Source organism: Balaenoptera acutorostrata, chromosome 16 (assembly GCF_949987535.1).
Source record: "Balaenoptera acutorostrata chromosome 16, mBalAcu1.1, whole genome shotgun sequence".
NCBI lineage: Eukaryota > Metazoa > Chordata > Mammalia > Artiodactyla > Balaenopteridae > Balaenoptera > Balaenoptera acutorostrata.
In genome coordinates, this window is record NC_080079.1 from 48,041,896 (window position 1) to 48,056,957 (window position 15,062).

The 15,062-nt window shown below is 36.3% G+C and overlaps 1 protein-coding gene across 4 annotated transcripts in view; it reads left to right on the forward strand.

Annotated features, from left to right (window-relative positions):
* PARG (poly(ADP-ribose) glycohydrolase) overlaps window positions 1-15,062 on the forward strand; it is a 119,471-nt gene that overhangs the window by 46,203 nt on the left and 58,206 nt on the right. For all 4 annotated transcript variants that reach the window (XM_057530707.1, XM_057530704.1, XM_057530705.1 and 1 more), the window contains 2 exons: window positions 3,842-3,934; window positions 9,562-9,719. In XM_057530707.1, the coding sequence (XP_057386690.1) occupies window positions 3,842-3,934; window positions 9,562-9,719 (251 nt within the window). The remainder of the gene's footprint in view (window positions 1-3,841; window positions 3,935-9,561; window positions 9,720-15,062) is intronic.

The window sequence follows — 15,062 nt, forward strand, 5'->3', positions numbered from 1 at the left end:
ATGGGCTCAATGGAGAGTGGGGGTGACAGAGGAAAGAATTGGAGAATTTGAAAAAGAACAAAGGAATTAGTCTGAACAACAGAAAGAAAATAGACTTTTATGTCATTTTTTTCTGAGGTGACTCAAAAAAGTTAGAATGGTTTAATAATTTTGGTCTAAAAGTGACTATATATTTCCTTTCAGATTTTCTCATAATGTAGAAAACAATAATAGCATAATGGTCTAGTATATATAATTTTGGGGTTTATATTGGCTTGAAAATCTGAATTCCTAAATTTCCTATACTGGTTGTACTGGTCAAACAAGCAAACATTACATCCAAGAAACATTAAAATTTATATATAAAAAAAGTGTAGGGACCTATGGAACTATTAAAAAATATCTAACAGTCATGCCTTTTTAGTACTGGAGGGAGAGGAGAAAAGGGGCAGGGATGAAAAAATATTCAACAAAAAATAGCGGCTGAAAACTAGAAATAATAGCTGAAAATTTCCCAAATTTGACAGAAGACATCAAGAAGCTGAGCAAACCTCTTACAGGATAAACCCAAAGAAATCCGTGCCAAGACATATCATAGTCAAACTTCCTCAAACTAAAGGCAAAGAAAAAAATTTTGAAAGCATCCAGAAAGAAATAACACATTGCCTAGGGGAAAAACAGTTTGAATGTTGTTGGATTTCTCATCAGAAAATATGGAGGCTAGAAAGAACTGACATAATATTTTTGAAGGAGTAAGAGAAAAGAACTGTCAACAGAGAAGTGTATGTCCATTGAAAATATCCTTCAGGACTGTAGGAGAAGCGGTGACATTCTCAGATGAAGGAAAGGAAGAGGATTTGTCATTAATAGACCTATCCTAAAAGAATGTCTAAAGGAATTTCTTGAAACAGAAAGGAAATGATAAAATGGAATCTTGGAACACCAGGAGAGAAGAAAGAACAGTAGAAAGAGTAAAAATATAGTAGAGTTTTCTTCTTGAGTATTCTAAATAGTGTTTGACATTTTCTGTTTCACTATTTTCAAACATTATAACACTATCAAATGTGGTTCTCAATGTATGTGGAGAAATATTAAAGAAAATTGTAATGGGGGTGGGTAAAGAGCCTTAAAGAAAGGTAAAGTTTCTATACTGCAACATGTGAAATGTTGACACCAGGAAACAGTGATAAGTTACATATAATGAATGCCTAGAGCAGCCAATTAAAAGAAAATCTGTTCAAAGAGATGTGTTCAAATATACTTTAGATAAATAAAAATGGAATTCTAAAATATGTTCAAGTAACCCATAGGAATGAAGGAAAAGAAAACAGGTAAAAGAAAGAGAAAATAGAAAATGAATATGTTCTAACTTATCAGTGGTTAAATGTAAATGTCAAAGTTCACCAATTAAAAGACAGCGATTTACAGAGTGGATTAAAAAAACCTGACACATTATATGCTGCTTGCAAGAAATTATTTCAGACATAACAGTATAGGCAGGTTGAAAGTAAAAGGCAGCTTTGTTTGTAATAGCCCAAAAGTTGAAACAACCAAAATGCCCCTCGGTAGGTAAATGGTTAAACAAACTGTGGTATAGTCATACTATGGAATACTACTCAGCAGTAGGAGTTAACTGTTGATACATGCATGAACTTGAATAGATCTGAAGGATGTTACACTGGGTGAAAAAAAGTCTATCTTAAAAGGACACATACCATATGATTCCATTTGTATAACACAACAGAATTACAGAGATGGAAAACAGATTGGTGCTTTCTAGGGGTTAGGGATGGTTGGAAGGAGGGTATGACTATAAATTAGTAGCACAAAGGAGACTTTTGTTATAGTGGAACACTTCTGCATCTTGATTTTGGTTACACAAATGTACACGTGATAAAATAACATAGAACAATACACATATACTGTACCAATATTAATTTCCTGGTTTTGATATTGTGTTATAGTTAATCTGAAATGTAACCTTTAAGGGAAACTTGGTGAGGGGTAAACCGGACCTCTGTATATTATTTTTGCAGTTTTTGGTGAATCTATAATTATTTCAAAATAAAATGTTTTAAAAAACAAAAAGATAAATTATGAATAAGAAGAATTTGAATATCTTAAATAAATACATTAATATGTTTTATGCATTTTTCAGGCACAGGAAAGCAAGTATCTTTAATATATACAATAAAATTCTAAAATAGCAGAATGCCTTCTATGTATGATTTTTTTAAATTTAGTTTTTCTTTTCATTAGCATTAAAGAGGCTTATAATGAAGAGGCTTTGAACCTTTTAGCCTTTATTTATTTATTTTTTAGTGTGTTAACTTCCCATTATAGAAGATTAGGATTTAGCTATTGTTTACTTAACCCTGTCACCACTAAGTCTTATTTATGTTTCCCCACTTTTCCACTATAGGTATCATATTCATTTCAATTAGATCAGTATTCTGGTTTTTCAGTAGGATGGTAAAAACACTGTTCATATCTGAGATCTGATTCCTTTTCTACTCTTGTACAACTTTTTGTTTTCCCCAGAATTAATAATTGTCTTGTGTTCTTCACTTGCTTGCTTTTTATATACCTATGATTAATTGGATCCCACACTCTCTGAATTGCAAATATCTTTCTGTTCATTCTGAATATCATTTTTCCCATTTTCCTAATTTAAAGAGGGAGGTGGGCATAGGTTTGGATTTTAGAGCTTTGGTATAAAGAAAATTCTTAGTGTTAGAACTTTCTTGTAAAACCAGAGTGAATGTAAATTATCTTTGCTACTTTTTCTATTTATACACATACTGTGTCCAGCTGTAGATAGACAAATGAATATTCCTTTATTTCAGCTTAGCTCCTGATAGCAAAGGGAATCTATAGATATTTGTAAAGAGTCTGTATCCTCATCAATCCCAAACATTGGTCACATAGAGAAGTGGGGAGAGCTGTGGAATATAGGCCAGAATACTTGGGTTCTAGTTCTGATTTAGTTGCTAATTGACATTTTCAGTCTAGGATAATCAGGTAACCTCCTTGGCTTCAGTTTTCTTTTCTCTTTAATAATGACAGGATCAGACTGGATTATAACTGAGACCTCATCTATCTAGTTCAGATGTGATTTCGGACAGATACACGATTTACTTTAATCCTGACTGTATATATAGAATCTCTAGATTAAGAGTGTTTTCATTTTCAGTATTTTAAAAGAAATACTCTGATGTTCAGAGAGAAATTGGATTAAATGGCCTAAAGTAATTTCTAAAGCATTGAAGAGATGGGAAATTACAAAAGACAAAAATAGGCCATGAATGTCGTCTTTCTTGTACTTCAAATTATGATATGGGAATCATGGTTTTAACTTTCTAAAGGTGCCTAGAAAAGGAAATTGTAAGTCACCTGGAACTTCATTGTTTACTACCCAGTAGGTTAGATTTGACAAATATAATATGCTCTGAAACGATCAGGGTGGCTTTTATGGTGATTTCTTTAAATTACCTACTGTAGAAGCTTGAGGGTTTCTGAGAGAGTTCTTGGTGGTCTAATAGTTTTTAGTTGATGTAACCGAGGTCAGAAGGTACTGTTTTTCATATGCAAGCATTTATTTAGTTGTGAATGTGATATGATAGATATTTCATATTTGGGATACTCGATTCATTTTCAGAGGGCATTTAGGTGAATTGCATACATTTGGAAATGAATTTGTAAGTTCCTTACTGCACCTGTTGGTGTACTTGTGCATGTGTTCAATGATGCTGATAATATGCCTTCTTATGGGATCCTATATAAGCAGATATGTAATTTAATTTTAATAACAAATATTTGTTCATTGGTTATTATTCACTGATAACATTTTATTGGTTTTCAGGTACTAGAAGAAGCAGAAGCTCAACACTTATATCAGTCCATTTTGCCTGATATGGTGAAAATTGCACTCTGTCTGCCAAATATTTGCACCCAGGTTGGTGGAAATAACTTCTTCCTCAGTAGCTTTCTTGAGACTCACAGTTGAATTTCGTTTAAACTCTAATTGTCAAGGTCAAACAGAGAGATGGGAGCAGTTTTTGCCAGAGTATGATGATTTTGCTATACTAAGGAAAAGGTTAGAGGCTACAGAGAACACTGCGAGTGGACATTAAAAATGCAGCATTCAATTTCTGAGCTTCAGTTTACAGTGTTGATGTTTGCTTACTCATACTACTTTTTCTCTTTTTTTAAAACAATCTCTGACTTTCAAAAAAGGATAGTCATTATTTCAAAGCATACTAATGGATTTAGAACATTTTATCTTCAAAATGGCTTAATACCTACTCCTTCCTCCCCTCTCCCCCAAAGTAGTGAGTTCATGATACATTCTTAACTTTTCTTAACTTTTAAAAATAAAAGAAAGAATCTGGTATTATTTTGTTTTGTGTGGGAGTGTATTAATTATTTATTGCTACATAACAAACTACCTCAAAATTTAGTGGTTTAAAACAGGAAACATTTATTATCTCAGTTTCTGTTGGGAATTTGGGAGCAGCTTAGCTGACTGGTTCTGGCTTGGGATCTCTCTTGTGGCTGCAGTCAGGGTGTTGGCCAGGGCTGCAGTCATCTGAAGGTTTGACTGAAGCTGGAGAGCCACTTCTCAGTTGGCTCACTCACATGGCTGCTGGCAGAAGGCCTCAGTTCCTTGCTGTGGGGCTCTCTGTAGGCTGATTGGGTATCCTCATGACATGGTTGCTAACTTCCCCAGAAAAAGCCACCCAAAGGAGAGAGATAGGAAGAGGCAGTGCCTTTTTGACCTCATTTCTGAAGACACACACTATTGCTTTCACTGTTCTTTCTCTGCATTAGAATTTAGTCCCTAAATCTAGCTCATACTCAAGGAAAGGATAATTAGACTCTGCCTCTCAAGGGGGTAGAGTATCAAAGAATTTGTAGATGTAATTATAAGAGGTTGTTGGTTTGTTCTTCATAATTTTTTTCCTGTGTTTCTCGCAACAGCAGCTTGAATTCGCCTCTGTCATTTATTTCTGGGGCAAGCCCCCTGGCTGCATGGATGCTAGCCAGGTTTCTGCTAACACTGTTGATCCACAGGGGCCCTAGGGACATTTTGGGCGGAGCAATTTCTGAATGTGTAGGATGGTCCCACACATTGCAGTCTATCATTGGAACAGCACAAAAAACACAAGCATGGTCATTGGGGCAACCAAAAGCCATGTCCGAATGCTTGAGTCCAAATGTTGAGAACCACTGAATGTTTTTGCGTGTGCCATATTTGTTAGCATTATACTGTGATATTTCCAATTTTAGGTAACTGTAATTTCACCTCATTAATTCACTGTGTCTGAAATAAGTTTTTCTGTTGGGCAGAGAAAACATATTTTAAAACTCAACTTCTTGTTGTTTATGTTGGAAGCTATTTGCTTGCTTATGTTTCATGTTCATTCTTTTCTCTTTTTCTCCTTGCTTTTTTCCTTATGTAGTAAAAATTCTCACTACCTCTTAGGTTCTGCCCCTTGTGAAGCCTTTCCTACCTCTCCCAGCCAAAGTTTATCACTCCTGTAGCACTCGAATTATACTTATTAAGCACATTATTTTGTAACTTATGTTTTTATATGTCTCCTCCCCTAGATTATATTCTCCCTGAAGGGAGATCATCTTTGTGTCCCCAGGTCTAATATAGTGCTTAATTAAATGCTTTTTTAATTCACTGTAGTTCATAATTAACTGAATATAGCCTTTAGATAGGAATCACTTTCTCCTCTTCTCTTCCCTTCTCTTCCCTTCATGCTTTAGAGAGAAGGTTTCCCTGTTGTACTTAATGAGATATGTATTCAAAAGCACCCAAGTTTGTAATCTATAACAAGTCAGTGGGTGGAACCAAAATCAGATTCGTGGCGCCCCTCTCTTTTTCCTGGCTTAAAACAACTTTGTCCTTCCATTAGTGTACTAATGGTAAAACATTTTAATTTTGTCCTCTGCCCTCGACTAAAAGGTAAATCTCTGCTGTGAAAGTTAACATTTCAATTTGTTATCGGAATATATCTTTGGCAAGTTAAATTGCGTATGTTGTTATTTAATGATTTATCATATTAATGTTCTCTAGGCCAAATCTAAAAGGTAAATTTTAGATTTATAAAAATGAAATTAAAGGAAACAAATTTTGGATATGAACTTTTTGAAAGATCTTCATTCATGTTTTCTTAAATTAATTCATTTTTTATACAGCAGGTCCTTATTAGTTATATATTTTATACATATTAGTGTATATATGTCAATCCCAATCTCTCAATTCATCCCACCCCCCGACTCCTTTCCCCCCAGGTGTCCATACATTTGTTTGCTACATCTGTGTCTCTATTTCTGCCTTGCAAACCGGTTCATCTGTGCCATTTTTCTAGATTCCACATATATGCGTTAATATACGACATTTGTTTTCCTATTTCTGACTTACTTCACTCTGTATGGCAGTCTCTAGGTCCATCCACATCTCTACAGATGACCCAATTTCGTTCCTTTTTATGGCTAATATTCCACTGTATATATTTACCACATCTTCTTTATCCATTCGTCTGTTGATGGGCATTTAGGTTGCTTCCATGACCTGGCTATTGTAAATAGTGCTGCAATGAACATTGGGGTGCGTGTGTCTTTTTTAATTATGGTTTTCTCAGGGTATATGCCCAGTAGTGGGATTGCTGGGCCATATGGTAATTCTATTTTTAGTTTTTTAAGGAACCTCCATATTGTTCTCCATAGTGGCTGGATCAGTTTACATTCCCACCAGCAGTGCAAGAGGGTTCCCTTTTCTCCACACCCTCTCCAGCATTTGCTGTTTGTAGATCTTCTGAAGATGCCCATTCTAACTGGTGTGAGGTGATACCTCATTGTAGTTTGGACTTGCATTTTTCTAATAATTAGTGATGTTGAGCAGCTTTTCATTTGCCTCTTGGCCATCTGTATGTCTTCTTTGGAGAAATGTCTATTTAGGTCTTCTGCCCATTTTTGGATTGGGTTGTTTGTTTCTTTAATATTGAGCTGCATGAGCTGTTTATATATTTTGGAGATTAATCCTTTGTCCGTTGATTCGTTTGCAAATCTTTTCTCCCATTCTGAGGGTTGTCTTTTCGTCTTGTTTGTGGTTTCCTTTGCTGTGCAAAAGCTTTGAAGTTGCATTAGGTCCCATTTGTTTATTTTTGTTTTTATTTCCATTCCTCTAGGAGGTGGATCAAAAAAGATCTTGCTGTGATTTATGTCAAAGAGTGTTCTTCCAATGTTTTCCTCTAAGAGTTTTATAGTGTCCGGTCTTACATTTAGGTCTCGAATCCATTTTGAGTTTATTTTTGTGTATGATGTTAGGGAGTGTTCTAATTTCATTCTTTTCCATGTAGCTGTCCAGTTTTCCCAGCACCACTTATTGAAGAGACTCTGTTTTCTCCATTGTATATCCTTGCCTCCTTTGTCATAGATTAGTTGACCATAGGTGTGTGGGTTTAACTCTGGGCTTTCTATCCTGTTCCATTGATCTATATTTCTGTTTTTGTGCCAGTACCATATTGTCTTGATGACTGTAGCTTTGTAGTGTACTCTGAAGTCAGGGAGTCTGATTCTTCCAGCTCCGTATTTTTCCCTCAAGATTGCTTTGGCTATTAGGGGTCTTTTGTGTCTTCATACAAATTTTAAGATTTTTTTGTTCAAGTTCTGTAAAAATTGCCATTGGTAATTTGATAGGGATTGCATTGAATCTGTAGATTGCTTTCGGTATGGTAATTTTCACAATATTGATTCTTCCAATCTAAGAACACGGTATATCTCTCCATCTGTTTGTGTCATCTTTGATTTCTTTCATCAGTGTCTTATAGTTTTCTGAGTACAGGTCTTTTACCTCCTTAGGTAGGTTTATTCCTAGGTATTTTATTCTTTTTGTTGCAAGGGTGAATGGGATTGTTTCCTTAATTTTTCTTTCTGATGAGAGGTCTTCATTCACGTTAACCAGTGTCTTATTTTACCTAGCTGAGTGCTCGATGATAAGATTTACATCCTCTAGTTTTCCCCAAGTATTAGCTTTCAGGCATTTCTCCTCACCAGGAGAACAAATAACTTATTATATTTTAAAGTATACTTATTTAGTTATTTGGGAAACAAGAAATGTTTGTATTTAAAGTCCATTAAGCCCAAAATCATTTTTGTGGATAACCCGGTAAATGGTAGTTAAAAACTCATTTCTTACTAAAACCAAGGAACAGTGTGCTTTAAGCCATTGATACTTTGTCACCTTTTCTAAACTCATGGCTGGGCTGTAAATAAATGTATAGGAAGGAAAATGAAGATCAATATGAGCTCTCTATTGCTTCTTTCTTAGAACTGGTGTTTGCTAAGGCCTAAAAGGAGAGAATTTTGGATACCCTAGTGAAAATAAATTTTTGATATTTCCTGTTTGTTTACTTTTGTATTTTCCCAAGACAAATAGTTGAACTGCAAGTTTAGCATTTTCTTTTTCTAGCAAACTCTTACTCTAGCAATGATGTATGTTTTCTGTTACTTAGAGAAAAGCTAATTGTTATAGTTGATTTGTCTTGCCTGCCTTTCCTCAGTTTCGTTTTGAGTGTTGATTCCTGAGATATGATCAGGACAGTTCTCTATGCATACTGTTTTGAATTAAAGTAGATATCAAGGATTCTTAGTTCTGGGTCTTATTAAAGGGAATAGGAAAAGCATCTCTAAATATTATGTTGGAGCATTTTGAAATTTAACAACTGATATGTAAATTGGCAGTTGGTCTTTGGCTTTCCCAGCATGTCTTTAAAAACATACAGTTTAAACATTTAAAATAGAATACAACTCACTGAACACAATACTCAGGTCCTGTGGAATATACTAAAAATAAAAGGTTAGTCAATTTGGGTTTGGTATAACTTGAAGACATTTCAGACATAAAAAACTTGAGGGAGAAATGTCCTGCATCTTCCTTGACTTGAAATGATTATGTAGGAAATGCCTGTATTCTTACAGGTTATACATAAATAAGTCTGTGTACACATGTTCTATTAATTGCCTTAATAAAATTAGATTTGGGTCTTATAAATTGTCAGTGAGAAGTGTGATTCAAAATTAGAAGGAAAAGACTTATTTATTGAATTATTTTCCTTAGATCATTTTCTTTAAGACTGAAATAGAGAAATTGCTCTGTCCAATAATCTTTAATATAAGTGAGAACAAAATTTAGCATATGCAGTAGTAGCTAAACTCAACATTACATTTTTCTGTTCCATCCTTTGTTTTAATTTTTCATTACATGTGTAATGTGTTTTTATTTCTTACTTGCTAAAGGAATCTCATTTTTCACTAATACAAGTCATGTTTTGTGTTCTCTTCACTATCATTATTATTGATTAGAAATCTGCACTTTGTCAAACAAGTACATTTTCCCAATCATCCTTGATGAACTGCTCTTGACTTCAACAGTATTGCTGATTTAAGGATTCAAGAGTGGCCTGAAATTATTCCTACCTTAATTTAGCAAATGCAATTTGGTGCCTCTGCTTTTGAAATTGCTAAACTAATTATTGCTCTTCTTGTCTGTATTTGTGTTTCCTCTATCAGCCAATACCGCTCCTGAAACAGAAGATGAATCATTCCATCACAATGTCACAGGAACAGATTGCTAGTCTTTTAGCTAATGCTTTCTTCTGCACGTTTCCACGGCGCAATGCTAAGATGAAATCGGAGTATTCTAGTTATCCAGATATTAACTTCAATCGGTATGTTTTCAGCGAACACCTTTTTAACATTAAAATGGAGAAGGTTGGCATTGAGTGATTTGCCAAACATTTTATGTACAATTATCTAACTTAATCTTTACAATACAGTGAGTTAAGTGATATTTTTGCTGTTTTGCAGGTAAGATAATTAAAGTTCATGGTTAACAAAACTTGGTTTGGGTCCAGGAGCTAGTAAGTCACAGAGCTAAAGTTTAGTCTTAGGTCTGTCTTACTCCAAGGCACATGTTCTTTCCACCCTGTCAGGTTGTCCTCCTCCTCTAAGTGCCCTGAATTCCTTATGCCTGTTTGGTGTGATTATTTAGTCACAGAACATTTGTTGTACATTATATTCTTTGTATGCTGAAATAATGTTAAAGCTGGAATACAAGTACTCCTTTCTGTAAAGTGTGAGTTTAGAGCCATGAGACTGACTGTCTTATGAGACTTGAAAATACAGTTCTTAACACAAAAAGCAAAAGTGAAAGTTGACTTTGACTTTTTATAGACATGATTAATTTATTAATCTAATATTTTTTAAAAGGAAGACAAAATAATGTTTAAATTATTTGATTAAAGTAATGTATTGTGAAGGTTGATAAAGTTTTAGATTCTAGCCATTTCCCCACATTATTACTTTCTCCATCATTTACACAAACAAAAACATTGTAAAATCTTCTTGGCAAATGAATATCATTTTTTTCCTCCCTCCAGCCCCCCTCCACCCCCCATCTCTGTTTTTCACCTGAGAATTATCTTTATGGGATCTGTGAGTAAAATGTGAGTTTTTTTTCCCCTAATGTCTGGAGCGGGCATTCAGAAAATTGTTCCAGTATATGCTCCTCTTTCCCAGTAGACTGTGTGTAATGTCCTCCTCCATTACCTCCCTCTAATCCCCATCTCCTGCCTCTGAGGGGCAGGGCAGTGTGGACAGGGTACAGAGAAGGAGATGTAGTGATGGAGCAAAGTCACATGACTTTGCTCAAAGTTGACAAAGTTCTGTTTACCGTTCTGTTTTTGTGTTCAAAGTTGATTGGTGTGGTAATGCCACTTATTTTAGTTTACCTTTTTAATGTTGTCTCGTTAAAAACTTTATTTCTAATGAATTTTAGATGTGTAAAAAAGTTGCAGAAATAGTACTGAGAGTTCCTGAATACAACTCTCCTAACTTCCCCTTATGTTAATATTACTATGTAACCATACTTTGTAGCCATAGTAAAGTTATCAAAACCAGGAAATCAACATTGGTATAATACTGTTAACTGAAATTCAGACCTTATTTGAATTCCAACAGTTTTTGTACTGTATTTTTCTGTTCCAGAATCCTCCCAGTATCCCACACTGTGTTTACAGTAGGCCCCTTTTTTTTTAAAGACCATTTATTTAATTTATTTTTAAAAAATTTTATATTTATTTATTTATTTGGTTGTGTGGGTGTTAGTTGCAGCAGGCGGGCTCCTTAGTTGTGGCTCCAGGGCTCCTTAGTTGCAGCATGTGGTCTCCTTAGTTGTGGCATGTGGGCTCCTTAGTTGTGGCATGCAGACTCTTAGTTGCGGCATGCATGTGTGATCTAGTTCCCTGACCAGGGATTGAACCTGGGCCCACTGCATTGGGAGCACGGAGTCTTATCCACTGCACCACCAGGGAAGTCCCTACTGTAGTCCCTTCTTATCTGTGGCTCGCTTCCCATGGTTTCAGTTACCTACAGTCAACCACAGTCTGAAAATATTAAATGGAGAATTCCAAACAATTCATAAGTTCTAAATTGCACACCATTCTGAGTAGCATGATGGAATCTTGTACCGTCCCACTCCTTCCCATCCAGGACATGAATCATCCCTTTGTGCAGCGTATCCCACCTGTTAGTCACTTAGTAGCCTGTCTTGGTTATCAGATCAGCTGTTGAGTCATCGCAGTGCTTGTTCAAGTAACCCTTATTTTACTTAATAATGGACCCCAAGCACATGAGTAGTAATGATGGCAGTTGGGATATGACAAAGAAAAGCTGTAAAGTGCTTCTATCCATGGAATTAAGAAGAAGGAAAAAGAAATTTATGGTAGTTTTGCTGTTATACCTCAAACTGCACAAGTTATGGCCAATGTGTGTGATAAGTGCTTAGTTGATGGAAAAGGCATTAAATATGTACAATAGGATATTTTGAAAGCTAGAGACCACATTCACATAACTTTTATTACAGTATATTATTATAATTGTTCTACTTTATTATTAGTTATTGTTGTTGTTAATGTCTTACTGTGCCTAACTTATAAATTAAACTTCATCGTTAGGTATATATCTATAGGGAAAAACATAGTATACATAGGGTTCCATATTGTCCGAGGTTTCAGGCAGCCACCGGGGAGTCTTGAATTTCCTACAGGTAAGGGGGGACTGCTGTAGTTTTCTAAGTCTCCTCTACCCTGTTATTTAGTTTTTCCTTTTCTTTCATGACTTTGACACTTTTGAAGACTACTCATCAGTTATTTTGTAGTATGTTCTTCAGTCTGGGTTTGACTGACATTATTTTCACAAATGGAGTGAGGTCACTGAATTTTTGACAGAAATAGGAGAGAACTGATGTTGTGTCCTTTTCTGTGCATCATATCAGTGGGCTCTTTTTTTAAAAAAATAAATAATTTTGTTTATTTATTTACTTATTTTTGGCTGTGTTGGGTCTTTGTTGCTGTTGGCGGGCTTTTCTCTGGTTGGGGCGAGCGGGGGCTACTCTTCATTGTAGTGCGTGGGCTTCTCATTGCGGTGGCTTCTCTTGTTGCAGAGCATGGGCTCTAGGCACACGGGCTTCAGTAGTTGTGGCACGTGGGCTCAGTAGTTGTGGCTCACGGGCTCTAGAGCGCAGGCTCAGTAGTTGTGGCGCACGGGCTTAGTTGCTCCGCGGCATGTGGCATCTTCCTGGACCAGGGTTCAAACCCGTGTCTGCTGCGTTGGCAGGTGGATTCTTAACCCCTGCACCACCAGGGAAGCCTCTTTTTGAATGAATCAGATTAATAGTTTTTTACATCATAGGTAGTCAGAAATTAGAATTATCCCTAGAAATAATCCTTGATCTGTAAGAATTATTTCCAGTCCAGAATGACCATGAGGGATTTAAGCTTGCAGTATCCCAGTAGCATTTTTACCAAATAAGAGTTTAAGTAGGTCTGTTGAAGATTTGAAACCAGGCGTGCTCTTGTCTTCCTGGCTGATGGATGTTCTTTTGGTCACCAGAACACTGAAAATTAATTAAGGCAGGTGAAACCTGTGGTAGTTTCCACAGTTGTTTTAGGGAATCCTCAGCAGTCAGGATGTCTGCACTTGTCTCTCAGTGAGATGAATGTGTTTTCATAAGCTGAAAACAGCCAACAACCACAACTATTCGTGATCATTGATGCTGTCTATTGGCAGCTCACTTTGATTCTATCTCTGGAAGTTTCTAGTTGGGAAGCTTCTATACTAATTGGTTCAATGAGAGTAAATGACCTGTAGCAGAAGTGGGACTTGAACACTGTCTTCTGTTCAAACTCATTGCTGTTTCGTTATGTCTCACTTCTTCTCAAGAGCAAAATGTTCTGCATGCACTCCAGAAATGAAAAACAACCAGTAGTTCCCATTTTTCGTGTGGCTTATGAAATATCAACTACCTAATTTGATGAGCCATTTGGTAAGCAGATTATGGAGCATTTTGTTGTTGTCATGTTTTCTTTTTTGCATAATTGCTGTTTATAGTTTCTGCCAGTTAGGAGTTGTGTGTGTGTGTGAGTGTATTTAGTCTCAAAAGGCTAGCCAGTTGATTGAATAAGAAAAATGGTAAGAGTTTGTGGTGGCAGGCTGACGTCAATAAATTGAATAAGTCTTCCCTTTTTTATTTATGGTTGTGTTCTTCCAGCCCTGCTTAGTTATGTTAAATACCCCTGACCTTTTCCCCTGCTTGCCTTTCAGGGCCTAAACATTCTTATAAAGGCTTCCAATGTGATTAGCATCGATGCTTCTGAGATTGCTTAGAAACTGATGGTCAGAGATTAATTGTGGGTTGCAGCAGTGGTCAGCCCAGGAGGCTTTTACATCTGTCTCTTCCATGGATTGAAAATGCTGTCAGGGCCATATGGCACAGTGCTTCACAGAAAAGCCAAGAATGACTTTCTGGCTGGGTTCCGGATTATCATTTGCTTCCACTTCAAAGTGGAGGTTATAGTGCTTTAGGTTTGATTTACTGTATACTAATAGGATTAATCCTTAACTTGAAATCACATGGGAGTATGTGTGTGTCTAGAATCCAATTCTAGTAATGTTATCAATATTCCATTCAGGGAAAGATTTTATTAAACTATGTTTCTCTTTATATGTATGGAAAGAAAAACACCAGTTAATAAGTAGCTGACCCTTGATTGACTTATTCCCTTGAAAATAAAAGTTTTGTTTAGAACAAGAGTGAGGTTGCCTAACTGGCTTTTTCTGTTTATTTTCTTTAATAATCTGTAATTATCATTTGGTTAAATGCTAAAATGTCTTCCCTATGTGTGGAGGGGTTATTATGGCCTAGTTTATGTGCATGTTTACATGCACGCCTGCTGACTCAAAATATGCCTTCAAATATACATACCCAGGGATCCAGGGACTTCCCTGACGGTCCAGTGGTTAAGACTCCATGCTTCTGCTGCAGGGGGTGCGGGTTCGATCCATGGTCTTGAAACAGATCCCACATGCCGTGCAGCATGGCCAAAAAAAAAAAAAAAAAAACATCCAGGACTTGAAAATCTAAATTAACAACAACAACAAAAAATGATGTTGAGGAGTTAAAAAAAATTGGATGGTGCTTGATTATTATGAGAAGGTCTCATTCTCTCTGAGTCTCTGTCTTTTTCTGTTTGTCTCTCTGAGTGTCTTTCTCTGTGAGTTTCTGTCTCTCATATCCTCCTTCTATCTTCAACCTAACTTCTGTCTCTTTCTCTTCTGTCTTGCCAGCCCCATCTTTCTGTCTCTTCCTTTCTCGGGCTCTGTCCTCAGTCCCTTTGTCTATCTCCCTCCCGCCACCCCCCCCCCCACCCCCCACCGCCACCCCAAACGCTGTCCTTCAGATAGTACATCGCTCTTGTGGCTTTCTCTCATGCAGATTGCCTGTGTTTTTATGTTATTTTCACTTGCTTCCATACCAGAATAACTCATTTTATTTAGGTGGCTATTCGTGGTACTTTAAAATTTTACAAAGTGAAATCTGAGAATTGATGCAAAGGTTTTAAACCTGCTTCATCTTGCCTAATTTTCTACCTTCCTGTTGTGTCCCAGACCCCACCCCCCACACACTTCTCCATCAGGAAGATGGAAAGCATATATGGTTGCATAGTGATTTG